The sequence below is a fragment of the Colias croceus genome, chromosome 8 (assembly GCF_905220415.1).
Source record: "Colias croceus chromosome 8, ilColCroc2.1".
NCBI lineage: Eukaryota > Metazoa > Arthropoda > Insecta > Lepidoptera > Pieridae > Colias > Colias croceus.
The window spans coordinates 5,743,208-5,766,021 of NC_059544.1; the positions used below are offsets into that span (position 1 = coordinate 5,743,208).

General features: G+C 33.9%; 2 protein-coding genes across 3 annotated transcripts; one reads left to right on the top strand and one right to left on the bottom strand.

Annotated features, from left to right (window-relative positions):
- Nucleotides 1–6,417: 6,417 nt before the first annotated feature.
- On the top strand, nt 6,418–10,000 carry LOC123693577 (cleft lip and palate transmembrane protein 1 homolog). Its single transcript, XM_045638742.1, has 3 exons — nt 6,418–6,633; nt 6,718–8,335; nt 8,420–10,000. Exons 1-3 carry the CDS (start codon nt 6,526–6,528, stop codon nt 8,587–8,589), a joined length of 1,896 nt encoding a protein of 631 aa, XP_045494698.1. The 5' UTR covers nt 6,418–6,525; the 3' UTR covers nt 8,590–10,000.
- Nucleotides 10,001–10,554: 554 nt separating this feature from the next.
- On the bottom strand, nt 10,555–19,832 carry LOC123693576 (E3 ubiquitin-protein ligase RNF8-like). 2 transcript variants are annotated; one of them, XM_045638740.1, is made up of 12 exons: nt 19,567–19,832; nt 18,896–19,489; nt 18,382–18,633; nt 17,915–18,112; nt 17,689–17,766; nt 17,387–17,500; nt 16,978–17,234; nt 16,370–16,488; nt 15,928–15,973; nt 15,144–15,275; nt 13,702–13,799; nt 10,555–10,850 (listed from the first exon to the last, which is right to left on the bottom strand). In XM_045638740.1, the coding sequence occupies exons 1-12, from the start codon at nt 19,654–19,656 to the stop codon at nt 10,708–10,710; spliced, it is 2,121 nt and encodes a 706-aa protein (XP_045494696.1). In that variant the 5' UTR covers nt 19,657–19,832; the 3' UTR covers nt 10,555–10,707. The 2 variants fall into 2 exon arrangements, with proteins under 2 accessions (XP_045494696.1, XP_045494697.1); XM_045638741.1 differs by lacking the exon at nt 15,928–15,973.
- Nucleotides 19,833–22,814: the final 2,982 nt, after the last annotated feature.

Consider the following 22,814-nt stretch of genomic DNA (forward strand, 5'->3'; position numbering starts at 1 on the left):
GTGTTACTGGATTGATACCAAACCCAAATATGTGATTAAAAAAATTTTTGTCTGTCTGTCTGTCTGTCTGTCTGTCTGTCTGTCTGTCTGTCTGTCTGTATGTGAAGACATCACGTGAAAACTAACGGTTCGATTTCGATGAAACTTGGTATAATTATACCTTATTATCCTGGGCGTAAAATAGGATACTTTTTATCCTGGAAAAATACGTAGAAAAAAAAATAAACTCAAATTTTCAGTTTTATCCATAGACGTTGTTCTATACCGCAGTGGATTCAGCGCCGTAACATGTAGCTCCGAAAGTCGGATTTGGCTTGAACCGTTTGCGTCACACGAGAGCCGCACGATGCCACGCCTGCCACGACTCCTATATAAGGACTGCGATCCGCGCCGCGCGACGCTCCACTCCTACAATCCGCGACCGATGCATTAGGCAGATGGTTCCGCAAATGGGGTATCACTGTGAACCCCGACAAGAGCGCCGCCGTGCTCTTCAGGCGCGGCGGCCCCGAGGCCATAGATAGTGTCAAACTCTATGGCCAAGTCATTCCGTGGCAAAAGCACACCAAATTCTTAGGCGTCACTCTAGACGCAAACATGACATTTAGCGCCCACATTAAGGCAGTCCGTAAGAAAGCCAGCTTTGTTCTGAGCCGGCTCTATTACCTTATTAACAGACGCAGTAAAATGTCCCTTAGAAATAAGGTGACACTTTACAAAACGGTGGTCCGTCCAATCCTCACGTATAGTAGTGTAGTTTTCGCGCATTGCGCTCCCAGCTCCATACACAAGCTCCAGACGATTCAGTCGCGGTTCATGAGAACAGCGACTGGAGCGCCCTGGTTCGTGCGTAACGTGGACCTACATAGGGACTTAGAACTCCCCACCATAGCCCAATGGATGAAGCAAGCGTCTAAGCGCTACTTCGACAAGGCTAAAAACCACCCTAACCCATTGGTGACAAAGGCCATCGCATACGTCGCGAAACCCGATCCCACTCATCGTCGTAGGCGGCCGAGACATGTCTTGGACGACTCCGACGATGATATTACCAAAGCTAACGCACGGCTAGACTCGGCGATTGAAGCCCAACGTCGAACAAACCGCGACACCGCACACACCACAGCAGAAAGCGTACACCGTCTTCGCCGGCGAAGACGAGGTCCCTTGTTCCGCGTTCCCGCGCCCACCCGGGTGAGCGCCCGTCCGATTAGGGCCCTTCTGGCCTCCTCCACTCAAGCGACAGCTCAAGCCGAGGTTCGTGGTCCCCGTCAAGGGGGGACGCCCTTGTGCATGTCGCTACCAGGGTGAACCTTCAGTTCACCCCCGCGTCCGCGTTAAAATGTAGAAGCCCTTCTGGCTAACATTGAGAAACACCACACAAAAAAAAAAAAAAAAAAAAAAAAGCCGCGCGACGCATAAAATTTATGAATTTTGATGCGAGCGGACGTGTCCAGTGTGGCGAGCGGTCGTTCTTATTGGAATAAAATATATTGTATGCATAATAATAATAATTAACATATTAATATTGTTTTCACCGTAAATTGGTTTATTCATTAAACTCATAATTCTCTCTGTCATCTCATTTCATTGTATTTGTAACTATACATATTATAATAAATCTGTAGAAGGGTCAATTCTGTACATTGAAAATAAGTTGAAAATATTGAAAAAATAAATACCAGGGGGTGTTACTGGATCGATACCAAACCCAAATATGTGTTTAAAAAATTTTTTGTCTGTCTGTCTGTCTGTCTGTCTGCATCACGTGAAAACTAACGGTTCGATTTCGATGAAACTTGGTATAATTATACCTTATTATCCTGGGCGTATAATAGGATACTTTTTAAATAAAATACGTAGAAAAAAATTAATCTTTTCAGTTTTATCCATAGACGTTGTTCTGTAGAACCGCGAACACACGTTGCGTATTATTATAGGCCTAGCCGTATTTGGGTCCAATATATATTTATAAGATATCATTGTCAGAGTTACTCAAAATGAAGAAATAAACCATCCACGCGAAGACCGACATCCGCGCGGACGGAGTCGCGGGCGGAAGCTAGTAGTAAATATATCCACCTTTGCATGCCAGCGCCCCCAGTGTCCTTTTTCATAGATCTGTGTCGGTATGTTTGTTGTCGGTATTGTCATAGTTAAGGGGAAATTCATAATTAAGGGGAAATATATCTGTTGGCAGAACTGGAAATAGGGAGGGGTTTGAATATACGGTTGAGGTGAAATGAATAATGAATATACCCGTGAATACTGCAAGACATATGTAAACAAACATGAAGGATTAATAAATATATCCTAATTATATGATTCTAAAGTTAGCCAACATCTAATAATTTTTGAATTTTTTTTTAAACAAAAAATCACTAAAAAAATTTTTTTTTTCAAAATTGCACATGAAAGTTTTTTTATTTTCTACATGTTCAATTTTATAAAATAATTTTTTTTAATAATTATTTATTAATTATTATTTTTGTTTATTTAATAACAATTAAACCACATCGAATCAGACCCTGAAAAATGAAAGGGTTCTATTCCTGAGCATACTCAAGCGTAAGAGAAAAAAAAAAGACTGGATTAGTAAAGTATTTCGGTCGCTATCGTGTTAACAAGAAAATCCTCCGCACATACAGACACACGGACGTCCAAGACAGAACTTTTTTAAACTGTTTTTTAACTAGTTTAAATAACAAAAATGACATCAAAAATATCATGAATGTTAAAAATAGTGTTTTTTCTTAATATGTGTGTGTATGTATTATCTTACAAGTGCAATGTATGATACATAAAGACATTTTAAGTTTGAAAAATCAGATGTTTTGCGCGAAGTGACAGTAGTACCCACCTCAACGCTTCGCTTATGAGGCGTGCAAAAGTACTGCGTGGATGTGGAACATTACTCAACAGGTCAGGTATACACATAGGCTATAATCAGGCATATATTATTTATAACAATTTATCGCGCAAACTGAATTATGACAAAAATAACATTAATACAAAAGAAATGCATAGTTTGTACAAGCCGCCTGGCCTTATTGCTAAGCAGCAATCTCTACCAGGCAACCTGATGGGAAAGGAAATGTATGAAGTTAATGGGATAGTGCAAAAGAAGAAAATTAAAAACAATAATATAAAATATAAATAAAATTATACTAACTTACGCCCGCGACTCCGTCCGCGGGGATGTCGGTCTTCGCGTGGATGGTTTATTTCTCCATTTTGAACTGGGAAGACGTTTCTCACTAAATTAATATTAGACGATCACTCTCGCTCGCCACACTGGACACGTCCGCTGGCATCAAAATTATTCATAAATTATATTCATCACGCGGCGCGGAACGCCGCGGCCGTCCTTATCTAGGAGTCGGGGAGGCGTGGCGTCGTGCGGCCCGCGTGTTCCGCAAACGGTTCAAGCCAAATCCAACTATCGGCGCTACAGGTTACGGCGCTGAATCCACTGCGGGTAACGCAACGTGTGTTCGCGGTTCTACAGAACAACGAGTAACGACTATGGATAAAACTGAAAAATTAAGATTTTTTTTCTACGTATGTTTCCAGGATAAAAAGTATCCTTTTTTATGCCCAGGATAATAAAGTATCCAAGTTATACCAAATTTCATCGAAATCGAACCGTTAGTTTTCACGTGATTTCTGCATATACAGACAGACAAAAAAAATTTTAATCACATATTTGGGTTTGTTATCGATCTAGTAACACCCCCTTCTATTCAACCTTCTATTAATTTTTTCAATATTTTCAATGTACAGAATTGACCCTTCTACAGATTTATTATATGTATAGATTACTGGCTGTACCACGTGGTTTTATCCGCATTTCTCAGCTCCTGTTGGCCTTAGTGTGATGATATAATATAGCCTTCCTCTATAAATGGGCTATCTAACACTGAAAGAATTTCTGGAATCATATATCACAGAGCAAATAATATATTATATCCTCATGCTTCTAAGCTCATGCTATAGAGTACTATAGATAAATAGGAGTGGAGCGATGCGGGTAAGGGCGTATTCAGAAAGAAAGCTTGAAACTTGTAAGCGCTTATCGGCGCTTGTCAATGCTGGTTCGTTCTACACAAATTTTATATGGCAGCCACCAGCATTGTTGAAGCTTGTCGGAACTTGTCGGCGCCGATCAGCGCTTATAGGCGCATGTTCATATATTTTCCTGCGCAGGTTATCAGCGCTGACAAGCGCCGATAAGCGCTTATAAGTTTCAAGCTTTCTTTCTGAATACGCCCTAAAACTGCGGCTTTGTACAGCAAGCCTAATCCAAACGAGCACAGAGTAACGAGTAGGTAAAGTCTGTGAAAGTAAAAGGGCTGATAGACGTACGAACTTTAAAGGGCTGATAGACGTACGAACTTTAAAGTCGCGGTTTTAAAGTTCGCGTACTTACTCGGCTCGCGGCGGTGACAGACGTGCGAGCCAAGGCGGGCTTCGAGTAAAATTTCAAACATGTTGGATCGTCAACGAACTTACTCGACGGTTTTTAAGTACGCGTACTTGGGGTGACACACGAGCGAAAAAGGTCGTCGAGCCACAAGTTCGCGTACTTACTCGTACGTCTGTCACCCCTTTAACAGTCAGTAAACAATAAAAATGCAATTATATTCGAACAAACGTAATTTATTGAAGAACAAACGTTAATCTATATATTTTATGGACTAATGATAAGGAAAAATATTAATTGATGGGGCTAACCAAATGGTACGTTTTTAATTAATTATTTTTAAAGAAACAAGTAAGGAACAAACAATTATTTATAGCGAACAATCAAAAACAAACCATGAACCACAATGAACTAACGTTAAGCAATAATAAAAATTGAACAATAAAAAATAAAAAAAATTGCGGGGGCCAAGTTTGGTAAGCTTTGGTAATCATTGATTGAGAATCGTTTGATAAGATCATTGTAGAAAAAATGGAGCGTTAGCGAGTTGCGTCCGAAAGTTATTTATTAATTTTAGTTTAAGTAGTTATTTATAAAGTTGCTTATTAATTTATAGTTTATTTTCGTGCAAAATGTGTGTGTACACAACATTTTGTTTCTTTTTTATATTTTGCAAAGCCTGTGGTAAAATATTTTACAAATGATTGTGTTTTTGTTGTGAAAATCGTGACTTAAATGTTATGTATAGTCCGCTACATAGTTTCGGCTTCCTTAGTAAAATTATTTGTATAATCGGCTATACATTTCGGCTTCCTTAGTAAAATTTGAACCTTAGGAAAACTGAGCAGATTTTGATGAAACTTGGTATGAAAATAAACTGAACAATGAGGATGGCTACTTTATACGATATTCCCACTGGGATTAACGCGGGTGAAACGGCGAGATGCGTGTATACGCGAAAATGTGAGGATAGATGTTTGAATGCATGATTTTTGTTACCTTTTTCTTTACATAATTAAAGCGCTTAAAAAGAAGAGCTTATAAGTTTCAAGCTTTCTTTCTGAATACGCCCTTCAGTCGCGATTGATCGTTCTCTACTCACGATTCATCCAACCCTCAATCTGATGACACAATTTCATTCCGCGATTGCTTGCCACAACGTGTGCACGTCACGTTGATGCCTTGCCTGATGCTAAACCTCAACGCAATAATACGCATTATTAATGGATATACTAATTTATGAAATATAAGATAATTATCTTTGTAAAGCTTGTATTTTTTCCAATTTGATTGATAGATTTCAAGGGCTATAAAATATAAACATCTTCCTCAAATATGTAAAAATGTCTTTCCCGCGTTTATCTCAAAACCGCCATTTTGCGATTATTGATATTGCCATATTGCACGATTGAGCCGAGATTGGAGCAATCACAATACTCACGTTTCAACACGCACACAATCTGCTGAGACAATTTGTCTGGTTGCTTCCGCGCCGATGCAATACGCAACATGTTGGGTTACGCCCCCAACGTGCCCTCAACTATACTATTGACGACACAATCCGTCAGCTCACTGCAGATTGTGTCAACAGATTGTTACTGGAATTGAATCGTGAGTAGGCTACTTAACATTTACCATTACATTACATTGTTTTCTGCAATTAATAATATGAAAACCTTCCAGAGAAAAAAAGGGATTTTTAAATTCCTTCTAAAGGGATTTTTGCGTACTAAAAGATTTATAACAAACAATGGGCAGCCTAGTGCAGAACATTTAAAACTTTTTAATAAAAATATGTATAATTTTAAAAAATTAACATTTTAAGAACAGTTCATGCATTTTTAAACTCAAAAAACCTTCTTAATTGAGGTGGTAGATCTATCAATTTTGCATTTTACATTCTACCAACTTCTACCAATATATTTTGGCACATAATCTACTAATTTTCTAGAATTGGGGTTGGCAACACTGCTCTTCGCCTTGAGTCTTTTGTCTATTCACCATTGTCATTGTCCAGGACTCTATGGTGTGTGACATGTCGTGAATTACATTACCTACAATAATTCTTTTTAAAATCGATAAAATATCCTAAAGATATAAAGATGGTTAATATTACTGAAGAAAATTCATCTGGTGAAACAGCCTCAGATAAATTAGTGCCGAGTGGATCGAACATAGAAACCACGGGTGCTGAAAATGAAAATGTGGATGTAAGTGATAAATTCTAAATTGATTTTTGATGATTTTTCCGATATTTTCTTAATTTTGTTAAATATGACTTTCCCAATTTTCAGATTAATGCCCAAATTGACGAACAACGTCGTCGAATGCAACCAACTAAAATGGAATCATTTTTTGCCATTACCAAGTCTCTTATCATAAGGGCACTAGTTGTATATTTTATTACATCAATGTTTCGCCAACCATCGGCACCAAAAATTGATGTGAACAGTGCCACAGGTGCTCCTAGAGTACCTGCAATAAATATGTTTGACAATGGAACAGTTTTAGATATGTATTCTTACATTTCTGAACGTGAATTTAACAATTTTGAAAATGCACAATTGATTTGGAAACAGTCTGGACTTATTTATGGTGACTGGTCAGGAGGCCCCAATAATGATGGAACATATACTTATTCAACAAGTATTGAAGCATCAGAATCACTGAAAAATAATGGGTCTATATATCTGCATGTTTATATTGTACCTTCTGGGAAATCACCAGATCCAAGAGATAAGACTAATAATGCTGGGCAATATGTTACCTATGGGAGAAAAATGTTGAATAAATACAAGAAGTTGAAATATCTAAAAACGCACAATCTTCTAACTGGGCAGAGTGAAAAATCTGAAGAAGAGCTGAAGAAAGCGGAAACAATGCAAGAAGAAATAGTATCCCATTGGCATCCAAATTTAACAATCAATTTAGTTACAGATCAAACTAATTGGATGCAAGGGAGTGTGCCTCCACCGTTAGATGAGTTTATTTACTTTTTACCTGATGGTAAAAAGTATAAACCAGCTGTATTTTTAAATGATTATTGGAACATGATGCGAGACTATTTTCCCTTAAATAAGACAACAACTACTCTTCAACTTGAACTCACATATCAACCACTGAGTCTTTTTAAATGGCAGTTGTACACAGCACAAGTGATGAGGGATAAATTGAGTGTATTTTCTGCTTTAGGTGCTGAAGAGCAAGATGAGGAGCAAGATACTGTTAAAGAATTGCTTCTTGATACGTCTCCATACTTGTTGGGTTTAACAATATCTGTTTCCATTCTACATTCAATTTTTGAGCTTTTAGCATTCAAAAATGACATTCAATTCTGGAACAATAGACAATCACTTGAAGGTCTTTCTGTTAGATCAGTCTTCTTCAATGTCTTCCAATCTACAGTTGTGCTGCTCTATGTTCTAGATAATGAAACAAATGTCATGGTCAGAATATCTTGCTTCATTGGTTTGATGATTGAGATATGGAAGATAAATAAAGTTATGGATGTCAAGTTGAATAGAGAAGATAGGATATTTGGTTTTCCAAAATTGTCATTCACTGATAAAGGTTCTTATGTTGAATCAAGCACAAAGCAATATGATATGCTAGCTTTTAGATACCTAAGTTGGGCGTGCTTCCCGCTTCTAGTTGGATATGGAATTTATTCCTTATTGTACTTGGAGCATAAAGGATGGTATTCATTTATTCTCAACATGATGTATGGATACCTTTTAACTTTTGGTTTCATTATGATGACACCTCAGTTATTCATTAATTACAAATTAAAGTCTGTAGCTCATTTACCTTGGCGTATGATGACTTACAAATTCTTAAACACATTCATTGATGATATATTTGCATTTGTTATTAAAATGCCAACAATGTACCGCTTGGGATGTTTCAGAGATGGTATGTATTCTTCTATATAAGTCTTGTTGATCTATGTCAATGATAAATGAGATAAGATAAACTAATAAGAGTATTTTGTTACAGATATTGTGTTCTTCATTTTCTTGTACCAGCGTTGGATTTACAAAGTTGATCACAAGCGTGTCAATGAATTTGGTTTCTCTGGTGAAATGGAGCAGCAACAAAAACAATCGCAAAATGAAAATCTTGCTATTACAAATCAACCAGAAGCAACTGATAAAAAGAATGATTAAAATGTTTACCATGTTCCAATTCATATAGATAGTTGAATAAGGCATTAGAGAAATGTTTGTTAATTAATGTAATGAACCACTTAAGTGTAATCACTAAATTCTGTTGTGTGTGCTGGATTTTTTGGAGTGGCTATAGGTATTTGATAGTTGTATGTGGTGAAGCATGAATTTAAATTTAAAATAATAATAAATATGATCAATCAATGAGGATCATTTTCTGGCATTTACTCTTGTTTGCTAATAATAAACAATTTTATTAGATAAACACCAACCAAAAAGTGATTGTGAACAAAGCTTATATAGTAGATAAAATTGTATTTAATATTTAATAATGATACTTATTAATTTATTTTAAAAGACAATTGATTAATAAATATTTATATAATATACACAATTTTGAAAGCTCAAAATGGTTTCAGTATTGCTTTTTGCTTAAAAATTTTCCTTTCACATAAGAAATAAAATTGTGGCTGTGTGTGTATTATTAACAATGTTTTATTTATTGAAAATAAATATGTTAGGTACATATTTAATGAGTTATAGAATATTATCTGCAGGCTCTGCAGCATTAGTTTATGCAATGTTTTTGTATTATTACTATGGATTCAAGAAAATAGATAATTTCGACACAAAAATAATTAATAGATATTTTCGGATTGTTATTTCATTTAAATCTACTTGTATGTGTCCAAGTTATGTATATCCGACTATGCGAAATGTTCAAAGTTAACCCAACCTTAAAATATAGTCCATAAAAATAGATGCATCAATTAAAATACAATCAAATCAATATTGTATATTATAATTTATAGAATAGTAAGTTCCCTATGTTTTTTTTTATATTTTATGATACTCTTATTGGTTGCGGTATATAATATATTGTGTCACTGGGATCAGACTTGATCCATATTGCAATAGTATTTATTCATAATATCTATGACGGATTAATTTTTGACTTGTACTAAATTATGACCTTAAAATTACAATTTACTCAAATTTGTTGTATTTTAAATAACAACTTTTATGGCAAGCTAGGTACTTGATTCTTTATTTTTCAATATCGAAACGTTTTTGTCTTCCTGTTAAGTAAAATACTTCAATAAAATTTTATTATCGCTTCGCACTATAAATTTATGAAAATTTTGCATTTTTTGTAATATAGTACCTAGGTACCTAAATAATTTAATTCAAATATTCGAATAGAGAATGATTGTTATTACATACGTAATGTTAATTAAAAGTTACAATTTTATTACCTACTTTGATTGTTTTAGTATAATATATGTACCAAGATAGACCAGTTGTAAGTACATATTTGATTATGCATTTTGATCTTTGAATTATTGATCTATTTGAAATTCATTTTAAGGTGTTATTTGTATTTGTTCCGTGAAATAAAATTAATTAACAATTACGGTGTATCATTTAAGCATATCATGTAGCATTTTTTGTACATAATTTACCTGATTACAACACATTCCATACTATAATAATTATATTGGCATTCACAAAATGAACTAGGTAAGTACGATTATTGTAAATGTTTTGTATTTCTTGACAAGCTGCGCCGCGCGGTTTCACCCGCATGGCTCCACTCCTATAATTTATTGGTCTTAGCGTGATGCTAAATAGCCTATAATATAGCCTTTCTCAATAAATGAGCTATCACCGATAGAATTTTTCAAATCGAACCAGTAGTTTCTGAGATTAGCGCGTTCAAAAAAACAAATAATTCTTCAGCTTTATAATATTAGTATAGATTTAAACAAAAAACATGCGTTAAAACATATCACATCATTGTGTTTTTTTAATTTGTTGAAATTTCTAGAATACTGAAGACTCACTTATGGTGTCTGGCTATCGGCGCTGGTCTGTATTTAGTTCGGCCCCTATAATAATTGCAATATATTTCGTTTATGTATCTTAGGTTGGTTGTTGCAAACGTTTGGGATAAGAAAGTCCTCATTTATTTATCTATATATTTATTTAACTTCTTTCTTAAATACTTATCGTAACAACACATATTATAGTAGATACTACATAACATACATTAATTACTGAAGAAAGAAATAAACAATTAATTCATAAAATATATCTTTAATTATTTTAATTGCTTAATTACACGCGGGGGCAGCCTGGTGCCCAGTGGCCGAAGGCTCCGCATCGGTAGCAGTGGCCGTAGCCTCCGTAGTACGAGCCGGGGACGCCCGGGACATACTCTCGTCTTCGTCTGCCACTTCTATTACCTCCTGCGGTAGTACCTGCGTATCAAAAAAGCATACGTTTAAACATTTTATGTAGAAGTTAGATTCCTCGCCAACGCATGATCGATATGGATTTTAAGTGTGGTATCAATCAGACAGCTCAAATTCTAAATTTTTAAAAAGAAATGACCATAAAAAAATCTACTTTTATAAACAAAGTAGGTACTTTTTCATTGGTCTGAGTAATTGTCGAAGTAAATAAACTTTAAAAAATCATACACATAAGTAATATTATATTTATCAGTACCGATTAATTTGTATTCAATAGTTTCGTTTATCTTATAATTCCTTACTCAATAATAAAAAGAATACAAAAAAAAAAAGTTATTTTTTCATTTAGTTGATCCTATCTGCATTGAAGCGAGTTTTTTTAACCTAATTTTAAGATCACATTTCCAATAATAATTTCAATGTCATCGATTACTTTGGATGAAGGTCATTAGTTTTTTAAACACTTTATTGCTATTATTTTTTTAAATAAGACTTTATGAAATCTAATAAAGTGAAATATTTGATGTATTTCGTTGGTTACGGTTACGGTTTCTATGAAGAAATCTAAATAATATGAAAACCACAAATCGCCAAAATCAACACATTTAAACCGATAGCTAAACAGTACACACAATATGTAAACTATGCCTTTTATTGGACAGCTTGATTGTAGTGAAAACTAACTTAAATATTAAACTCAGCTTTTAAATAATATGAATCCTAACGCACGAATTTACGGTTTATTTTAAAATAACATCTCTACATGTATAAGTACATGAGAGGTTTTGTTTCTTTTTGCTCCAATACGAAAAAAATCGGCTTTTCAGACAACAGAGGGCGTTAATTTTCAATAGATACTTTATTACTATAATTACAACTCGTGGAAGAATTTCCGCAATGGGAAATGCTGAAACACATCATGTTTACACACGCAAGTTTATTGTCAGCAACCAACGAGCCGCGCAGTAAGCTGATTTGCCCTATTTTCTCCCTTCTTTTTTTATGTGTGTATTTGTAAAAATATTATATAATTTAAGGGTCAATTAGTTTTTAAGTTCTTTCTTGTTTTTTTAGCTTTTTTATGTGTTTTTTGGTTATATTGTGTGGCATATCGTTAAATGACATGCAATTTAGTATGGATATACATACCTGGTGCATTCAATAAGTACCTAGCCTCATCACCAGGGGGCGCTATTGTTTCAAAATAGGTTTACCACAATGTAGCTCATTCTTTTTTAAGTATTTTTTTTAATTTTCATTCCAATCCCTTCATTTGTTTTAATTTGACAACCTATGGAAGCGAACGTATCGATCGGTTTTACAAAAATGGAAAAAGAGCAATATCGTTCGGTGATTTGATTCCTATTTTTGGACGGGAAAGAGCATATCGAAATCAAAGGCCGCTTGGATGCTGTGTACGGTGACTCTTCTCCATCGATAGCCACCCTCAAGAATTGGTTCAACGAGTTTGCACGTGGCCGTACGTCGGTTTTTGATGAACCACGTCCAGGTGCACCAAAAACAGCTGCTACGGAGGAAAACATTAAAAAAATCCATGATCTCGTATTGACAAATCGCCGATTGAAGGTTCGGGAGCTAGCTGAGACTGTAGGCATTTCAGAAGGAACAGTCAATCATATTCTTCACGAGGAACTCGGCATGAGAAAGCTGTCGGCGCGATGGGTGCCGCATTTACTCACACCGGAAAACAAGCGCAACAGTGAGCCCACGTCGGAGACGTGTTTGGCGTTGTTTAAGCGGAATCCAGGGGAGTTTTTGCGTCGTTTTGTGACAGTCGATGAAACCTGGATTCACTGGTACACACCAGAGACCAAGAAGCAATCAAAATAATGGATCCAGACCGGGGAACGTACTCCAAAGAAGGCGAAAACTGTAAATTCGGCCACAAAAGTTATGGCCACCATTTTCTGGGATTCACAAGGAGTTGTCTACATCGATTACCTCGACAAGGGTAAACCAATTACAGGGCTTTACTATGCCAATTTATTGGACCGATTCGACGCCGAATTAAAGAAAAAACGACCCCATCTGGCGAAGAAAAAGGTGTTGTTTCACCACGACAACGCACTGGTTTACATGTCTGCCGTTGCCATGGCCAAATTGGTCGAATTATGCTTCGAATTGCTGCTTTATCCACCGTATTCTCCAGATTTAGCCCCTGGTGACTTCTTTCTGTTTCCTAATCTGAAAAAATCCCTCGCCGGGAATAGATATGGATCAAATGAAGAGGTTATAGCGGAGGCCTATTTTACAGAGTTTGAGAAAACATATTTTTCGGACGGGTTAAAAAAGTTGGAGCATCGCTGGACTAAGTATATCGAACTAAAAGGAGACTATGTTGATAAATAAATTGCTACTTTTCCAAAATTTTCGTATACTTTTTCTAGGCTAAGTATTTATTGAATCGCCCTCGTATATTGCTAATTGCGACCCATAAATAGTAAAAGTGTTATCTTGACACTTAAATCTCTGAAACGGAACCTACGCGGATTGTTGTCCCTATTAAACCTGTAGCTATAAACATTCTTAAAGTAAATTGAGGGTATTTGAAAGATATTGAATTTATAATGGATTGATATATTACCAGTGGTGATTCCCAATTTTGATTCAGACCTGAAGTAGAATCATATAATATAGGTATATTATATAAATACATTTCGCTTCCAAAATGTTCCTATTAATTATTTACTAGGTACTGATCTATATATGTCTGTGATAGTTTGAAATAGCAAATTATCATACACATATATAGACTCTTTCAGATAAAATACGATGTTGCGATCCGTTTTTTTAAATTAGTAAGTTATGTATTCAGAAAATGATATTTAATACAAACCATTAGCGTTGGCAGGATCGGTATTGTTGTCAAGTCCACTATTGGAATCGCCTGAACGTCTGGGGTACGTGTGAACAGCGATGATGAAACTGATGGGACTGAAAGAAAAAAGTTATATTAGCGACATAAATATAACGTATTTTTTAATTAAATATACATCAATGAAATATAACTTATACAATATACGTATTATTTTAAAAATTGGATTGATATTTGTTACACCTCTTATAAAAAAGGATTGATTGAACTGAAATTGATGAGTTGATGGATTTGTCTTCGCCTTGATCAGGATAATAGATAGCTTCGAATAACTTTTTAAACTTGTAATAAAAACACAACTCCGGGGCTATAGTCTGTCTAAAAAGTCAGTTTACATGGGTAATTTAAAGGGTAATTTTAAAACTCAACCTAGCAACACTGCAAATAATGTATAGTTTATACGTACAAACTAGATACATTAGAATAAAAATATTTATATTAAAATTTGATAAAAATATTAAAAATGATAAGTGATTAAAAAAATATTTGAGGTAGGTACAGGATTACAGGAAAAGTCAACAAATAAAAAAACACTTCAGAACATAATGTACATACATTTATTAACTTTGACTTGCATAAACAAAACAAAGCAGAGTCAATGCAATTAGAAATTGAATTGAATTTATCAAAGTCATCCAAATTGATTTTCAAAGGGCGTCCATTTTTTGAACCACGACCTTTTCCAGGCGTGCGCCATACTCCGTTATTTACGCTAGCTTCTTTTTTAATACGAGCCAAAGTCACGCTTGAAACACCTGAAAAATCATATTCTGTGTAAGGAAACAAATAAACAAACGATCACACCTTTGCACATTTTAGTACTTAATTACATATAAATTACAAGAAAAAAAAATTAAATAAATACAAGTATCAACTAGTGTTACATACCGGTCATGGCGGATACTCTTTCTGTAACTTTGTTTTTGTTCACCAAATCTCTTTGTTCTGCTTTTTTACGCTGACAAAACTTAATAACCTTGTTAATTATATCCCTCGCACTACTGCTCAAAGGTTTTGGCATTTTATACGAATATTAAACAGGAAAATCTAAATAAAATTGAGAAAAGCTAGGTTATAATTTACAATTTTGACAGCACCTGCAGGGTTACCAGTATAAGTTTTTAAATTTCTACTTAAATTACCCATGTAAACTGACTTTTTAGACAGACTCTAGCAGCTAGGTAGTAGATTATTATAGAACCATGGCAGAGGCAAATGCAAAATCCACAGATAACATATCAAACGTCAGTTAATATGATGAGTGATTTAATGGATTTACTTCCTTATTAAAACTATTCACTGTCGTTTTGCGTCGTGCATCGTGTATGACCTTAGCGGGACGTACAGCCAAATGGACCGTGTATAAGGTGCTTTAATGTAATTGAATACAAATTATTCCTTACTAGTCGTAGCTGTCGAAGTTAGCTGGGTTGTTGTCGTAGTAGAACTCGTCGTCGTAGTATTCCTCCTCCTGCCCCTCCTCGAGCGCGGAGTCACTCGCCGCGGTGTCCCAGTCGCTTTCAAACGAGTTTCTTCTACAATATTCATATTAAGTTAACGAATAAATAGATGATAGGGAAAATTCAATGTTTTATATCTATACTAATATTATAAAGCTGAAGAGTTTGTTTGTTTGTTTGAACGCGCTAATCTCGGGAACTACTGGTCCGATTTGAAAAATTATTTCGGTGTTAGATAGCCCATTTATCATCACGCTAAGACCAACAGGAGCAGAACCATTGCGGGTGAAACCGCAAGGCACAGCTAGTTATTAAATAATTGAAATGACACGTTAATTGTTGGAAGATTATGCCAGTAATTTATTAACATCATTTTGGCAAGTTTAATTCTAATTCAAACACAGGTTTAAAAGTACATAATAGTATATGAAAATTATTTATGTTTTGTGTATGTTGTGAGGAGTTTCCTTCACGTCTAGTGTCGATAGTTATTTTGTTTAATTATTTGATTTTAAGTAAGCTATAACTACGACAAGAGAAATACCAGTGAACATAAATATTATGCTTCACGTTGTAGAATTTTGTATCTAAACGTAATCCAAAACCGCAATAGCTTTTTTTAATGGCGTATGCATTAGATTGTCAAGTAATGCGTAATGTTAATGACTTAGTTAATATTAAAAAGCATAACCAGAAACATAAATGTGAAATATAATAAAGCGCATACCGGCTGCTCATTTGGCTGGGCTGTGTCACAGGATCAAGCTCCACTTCTGTGAACAACACAGCTTCATAAAGTTCTTACTTTATTTAAATACAATATACTTATAATTGTAATATTTATCTTTTATACACTGATTATGTGTATATGTGTAACATAAAATATAAAATGAACAACTTTTAATTACGAAACTCAAAATATTATATTATATATATTACGAAAACCTACTGATATCAAATAATATGCTAGCAAAACTAAATACAATACAGACAATGAACGTCACAAATGATAATTTAATGAATACTGTTTTTGTGGATGTGTAATGAACTGTTAATTTAAATTAATTTTATAAAATTTGTAAGAATTAATTTTAGTAAAAACATTTATGAAGCCATCTTGTTCACGAAGTGTAAAAAATGCTGAATATATATATTATTATATTTATTACCTTCTCTATTTTTCAACATATCTTCACGTTTCTTTTTCATTTCAACTGTGAGGTTCTGTACCATTTTATCAATAAACGAGTCTAATACTAAGCTTCTACATTCCGATGTGATTGGCGCCCTGTAAAGTATCAAGCTGTTTAGGACATAACATATACAGACCATGTCAGTTATTTAATTTAAATTTTTCATAATAATTTGATCTCACTATTGAAACATAAATTATAATTACCATAATTTACCTAAACTATCTGACTCAAACTAAAAAATACATGGCATAAAAGTACGTGTATCTAATACTAATATTAGATGAAGAGTTTGTTTGTTTGAACGCACTAATCTCGGGAACTACTGGTCCAATTTAAAAAATTCTTTTGTTGTTAGATAGCTCATTTATCGAGGAAGGCTATAGGCCTCATCATGAAGCTCCTACTAACAGGAGTGCCACGGGGGTGAAACCGCGCGGAGCAGCTAGTATATAATTACTGATAGAGCAAAAACAAATAAAATAAGGTCGCAAAGCGAGCATATGCAATTATATTCCTATGATCGCAATGCATTATCTACTTACTCATATCTTTATAAAATCACAGTACATATAAATACTCACCTACAGATTGGACAGTCCTTCTTCTTCTTCTTCCATGTAGTGATACAGTATTTACAGAATGTGTGAGAGCAGTTAAGCGTAGTGGCTGATACAAATAATTCCGCGCAAATACTGCATTGCAATTCACTCTCCATTATTTCACCAACTTCCGTTAATGTTTCCTGTTTCGATGAGCTAGCCTTGTGTTCAGTTTGATCTGACGCATTTTCCAACAACTTCTCCTTTTCACACTCCACATCTCGTAGTTTGGTTTTAATCTTAGAAAAAATGTAAGTTTACAGAAACACAAAAAGTGGTTTAATAGAAAATATAAGTTAAATAATTGTTTTAACCTTTTCCATTACAGTTTTCTGTATATTTATACACACACAATCTTTTAAATCTAATGTTAAAATAGTAAGATACAAACCTTTTCAAGTTGTACTTGTAAATTGTTTATGACTTGGCCAGATTGTTCAGATTGCTGATGTATTCTTTGCGCAGCCAGAACAGCCAACTGCACTTCTCTGGCTTCTACTCGAGACTACAAATATTCAATATACTCACTTATGAATTATGATATTTACTATTTAGTTTGTGCAAATTTTATAATTTTAGAATTTACAATTACGAATTTTTTGCTTAATATATTATCAAAAGAGAAAACTTTACTTAAATATTGTATAAAAAAGGTTCTATGGTGATAAGCATAAACTAAATCTATAAATTTACCTGTAAAGCTTCAACTGATCTTTTTGCATCTTCTTTAGCTGCCAATAGACACTTCTGAATTTCTTCTCTTTCTTGAATCTGAAAAACAACAATTATATGATTTTATTACACAATAATACTATGTTCAGGATATGTATTATCCTACAAAACTGGCTAATTATTCTTGATTATGTGCTCCGTCACAACATTGAGGCATAAAAATCTTATTTAATAACATAGTTCATACCAATTGTTCCATTTTCAATTTGTCTTCATCAGAGAGTTTCTTCATTTGTTCTACTTGGTTACTCAGTTGTTGTTCTGTTTCTTGTTTTTGTTTTGCAGTGATCTCAATTTGCTTTTCAAGATTTTCCCTGATTTTATTGTGTTCCTCCATTAACTCTAACTCTCTCTGCTTCTGCTGTTCAGCTAGCTCATTCAACTCCTGTAAAAGGAATATAGAGTTTTCATTAAGTATTTGTCAAGACCTAAAAAATCCCCATGCTTATGTACTAAGTACTAATAGACTAAGGCTGCTCGTGTTAAAATATAGTATAAAAAGCTTTCCAATAAAAAAAAATATTATTAAAAAAATATTATTACAGATCAATTCAGATTTATAATTTTGATTAATTTGAAATCCTTCTATTTCATACTAGTTTGAATGGTTAAAAATCCAGTCTGTAGTATTGTTTAAATCAAGTTAATACTTACTCTTTCTTTAGCTAGTCTCAGTTGCTCCAATTCCTTTTGTAATAATTCTTCTAATTCCATTTTCTCTTTCAAGCGTAATTCTTCTTGTTCTTTCATTTTGCCTTCTAATTTTTCAAGTAGATCTTGTTTTGATGAACTCTCTCTGCTTAATTCAGACAAAAAGTCTTCCCTCTCCTTGAGTAATTTCTCTTTTAAAGAATTATTTTCAATTACCAATTCAGATTCAATTTCGTTGTGTTTCTTTATTTGTTCCTAAAACAATAAAATACTGTTTATGAAATGTTAGCTCCCATTTAATACATTAAAACTATTGCAAGGAAACTATTGAATAAATCAATAGGTCCTAAAGTAAATCAGAAAAAAACTATAAATTACACAAATTTATAGGACAAGAATTGAACAATGAAGTTGCCCTCAGTTTTTTTCATATTGAACAAATTCATCATATTATAATTTTCTAATATGTCAACTTATAATTTAAATATTAATATACTTTTAATATTTAAATTAGTACCATTAGTTCTTTAATTTTTTCATCCATTTCCTTCTTTATAGCTGAAACTTGTGAATTCCTTTCTGCAAGCAGTAGAGACTTTTGTTTTTCCACCTCGATTTTTTCACCCTTTAAATTTTCGATTTGCAATGCAAAATCATTGTTCAGCTGTTCCATTTTTCGGTTCATTGATTGGTGAATTTGTTTTTTTAAAAGTTCATTCGTTTTCTGTATTTGTTTCTGTTTATATATTTTGTCTTCTAAATGTTTTATTTCACAGTTTTGTGACTCTTCAAATTTGATTTTAACATCATTAAGATTTAAGTCATCATCATCATCATTTATTTCTAGCTTGATTCGTTTTGTTGGAGGGCAATCTTCTTCCCAAACAAACTTGTACATAAATTCCTGAGAAGGTTCCAGTTTAATTATGTCATTACACAGGAGTTTCCGGGACATACCTTTACCTATTTTTGTTCCATTTACTTCAATACCACAAGTACTATGATCCATAATAATCCAATCATTTTCATGTTTTTTAAAACTACAGTGGCTTCTAGAGATGTATAGAGATGGTATAACAACGGAACTTTTTAAGCCTCGGCCTACTGTGAACTGTAAAAATAATATAAGAGTAAAATAGTTTCATTCAAAACATATTTAATAAAATACGAGATATTTATTGATCTTACTTCTTCGTCGGTTACTTTGATTTCATTTAAGCCATTGTATTGATTTTTTAAGGGCTTACAAGATATCAATGTTGGGATATTTTCCTGCATTTTAACAAGTTATTGGTTGCTCGGCAATTAATACATAATAAAGACACTACTTTTCTTAAGATATACTAAAACTTTTACGAATAAATTGTAACCGGTACCGAAAAATAATACGTAAATTTAATAACGATAAACGTCAGGTTGACCTTCCTCTATGAGGTTGACATATCAACTCAACTGACAGTAGCCTACAGACAACGACAGTCTACACTACAGATTACATCAGAAAATTGAAGAGTGTTTCCCACGAAGTTCCCACGTGTTTCCTAAAAATTTAGTTAGTTTATAACGCCTTTTTGAAATTCTCTTTAAAAAATGTTAAAAAAAGAGATTTTTTGCGTTAGCTAACTTTCATTTTTAGCTAAGCTCAATTTCACACCAAATGCGGTCGGTATTTCCTTCATACGTAAACGCCCAATAGTGCTGTTTTTCCTTGGATATTTATTGTATTTATTCATTAAATTCTTTATTGCACACACAAAAGAAATAGAGACACATAATGAACAGACAAGAGGAAAATATGTACAAGCGGTGGCCTTATTGGAAAGTGTTCATAAAGAATTTTTTTTTCAGAGGATTGATCATCTACTTGATCTACTTTTCTGTGTTTTCTTTTCTATTTAGTGCCCTTACGCACTAGCGGTTAGCCGCTTTCCCATTTTCCCTATTTTAATATGCAACCGCTTTTATGATTAGTGCGTACAATCTGCCCTATATATATACATTATCTTTGGTACAATCATAAGCGGTTGCATATTAAAATGGGAAAGCGGCTAACCGCGCGGTTAGCCGCCCCCGCGGTTAACCGCTAGTGCGTAAGGGCACTTATACTTAAAGTATTTGCTTATAATAGCATTACTAGAACAAAATACATATGATCAAAATTTCTTATGAAATCCGCCAACGCCCAACACCAATTACCGGACAAGCGTTAACAGATGCATAGGGCTTGTCCCCACAGCGATATTTTACTTCTTATTTAAGCCCTTATGTTCGATATATAGAAAAACATAGGAGCATAGTATAAATCCATCTTATACCGTGTTTATAATGTTTTTGTCAAGTAGTAGAAGAGGAACACCTCAAAATAAGACCTTAATATGCTTACGCTTTTCAGCTGTTCTTTTCCTTATTATCGAGTGCGAGCGCTTGGATAGCGTCATCATAATAATACATACAAACATAATAATATAATAAAAGCGGTTTTTTTAATAGATGAAGATGATTGAAAAGTTTGTATGTTACATAGTAAAATCTATTAAATAGTGGTGAAATACTTACTATTAACTACCTAATTTTTAGGTTTCCAATGTGATGTCGTAAATAATTATATCGTACGGCCTCAGTAGCTATGGCAGAACATATAAAACCTATTTACAAAACATAATCAACCTTCAAATTCGTATCCTAAGTGCCTAAAACAAATAGTCCCCGCAAGAATAAAAAAGAAATACGAAAACGATGCTAACAAACTTTTTAAGCATTGCAATGTTTTACCTATCTCTGAAAAAGTAGAAGTACACCTCCTAAAAGAACAATTTTTTAATACAGAATTAACTCAAAATGTAACATCTCACAACCTTGGCACACGAAAAGTAACACAAAATAAATTACGTATTACTGGAGCAAAAAACCGCTATGGCGAAAGAACATGTTCATACATAATTCCCCGTTTAATAAATAAATTAGACAACAATATTAAAAATCAAATAAACTATAATAATGTTAACCGCAAAATAAAATCACACTATATAGCACGCTTATAAAGAATCGGCCAGCACCAGATATGTAGGTAGTATCTAGTATCAGCATTGCACCCGTGCGAAGCCGGGGTGGGTCGATAGTTATGGAAAAAAATACAGAAGGCAGCATCATGTGGGTATTAATTATTTGAGAATAGTTTTTTGTCTACCGCGCTGCAGCTGGTGCGTTTTCCTACGAGATAAAATAATTGCTGGCGTAAACCCATGTCTGAATTCTGAATGTCGTACAATCAAATACTTAAAAATTGAATAATGTGTATATTGTACATATCTAATATATCCGTAATTTATTATCGAGTGCTTGTTAACCTCAAGTTAACCTTTCCGCCTTACGGTTGACGATAAATATGTATTTGAGTGTCTTGCCTAGCTGTTTGATTAAACTCTTGAATTTCATTCAGACGATAAATTAAACGGATATAATAAAACCGCTGATTAAGCTCGTTGACTGCGACATATACTTAAAGTTCACAATTTCACATCTCTATTTTTGCTTTGATGCTTTATTACTAGTTTGGTAGATAATATGTACAATAAAATATTATTATATTACTGATGGCTAAATATTTTCTTATATAAGAGACGGACAATTTCCACAGAGATCAATCTTAATCTCGCGAGAAACTTATTATTTAAGTATGTCAAAAAAAATACCTACTTATATATGAAAAATTTTCGAAAATATTAAATAAATCATAAATTCTTTGTGAAATCGTCATAACGGTCATCAAACCAATTTTAACTGCGAAAATATATAATATGTATCTACGTGTTTATGCTAAATACATAAATAGAAAGTTAAAAAGATCGAGCAAATACAAAGTTTTGCTCTACACACGCCGGAAAGCCGCAAACCTTGCCGTTTAAAAATTCAGCGTGTATCCAACCGCCATGCTTGCATTTTTCGAGAGTACTAAAGTCTGCTTCGTTTATATTAAAGACCTCTATCTATTCGTTTTATCCAACAAGAAATACTCGTAGCTCCTGTGCTTTCACTCTCGCCAGCTTTTCCTGTCAAAGCTTTTTACTTATAGTGTGCGGACTCGCTAAGTAACCACTTCATATAATAGCTGCTTAAAAGCAAATTCTTAAAGAAGTGTATTTAAAGCAAATTTACATTAGTATAGCTATATACATACATATAATAAATCTGTAGAAGGGTCAATTCTGTACATTGAAAATATTGAAAAAATAAATAGCAGGGGGTGTTACTGGATCGATACCAAACCCAATTATGTGATTAAAAAATTTTTTGTCTGTCTGTCTGTCCGCCTGTTTGTCTGTCTGTCTGTCTGTATGTGAAGGCATCACGTGAAAACTAACGGTTCGATTTTGATGAAACTTGGTATAATTATACCTTATTATCCTGGGCATAAAATAGAATACTTTTTATCCCGG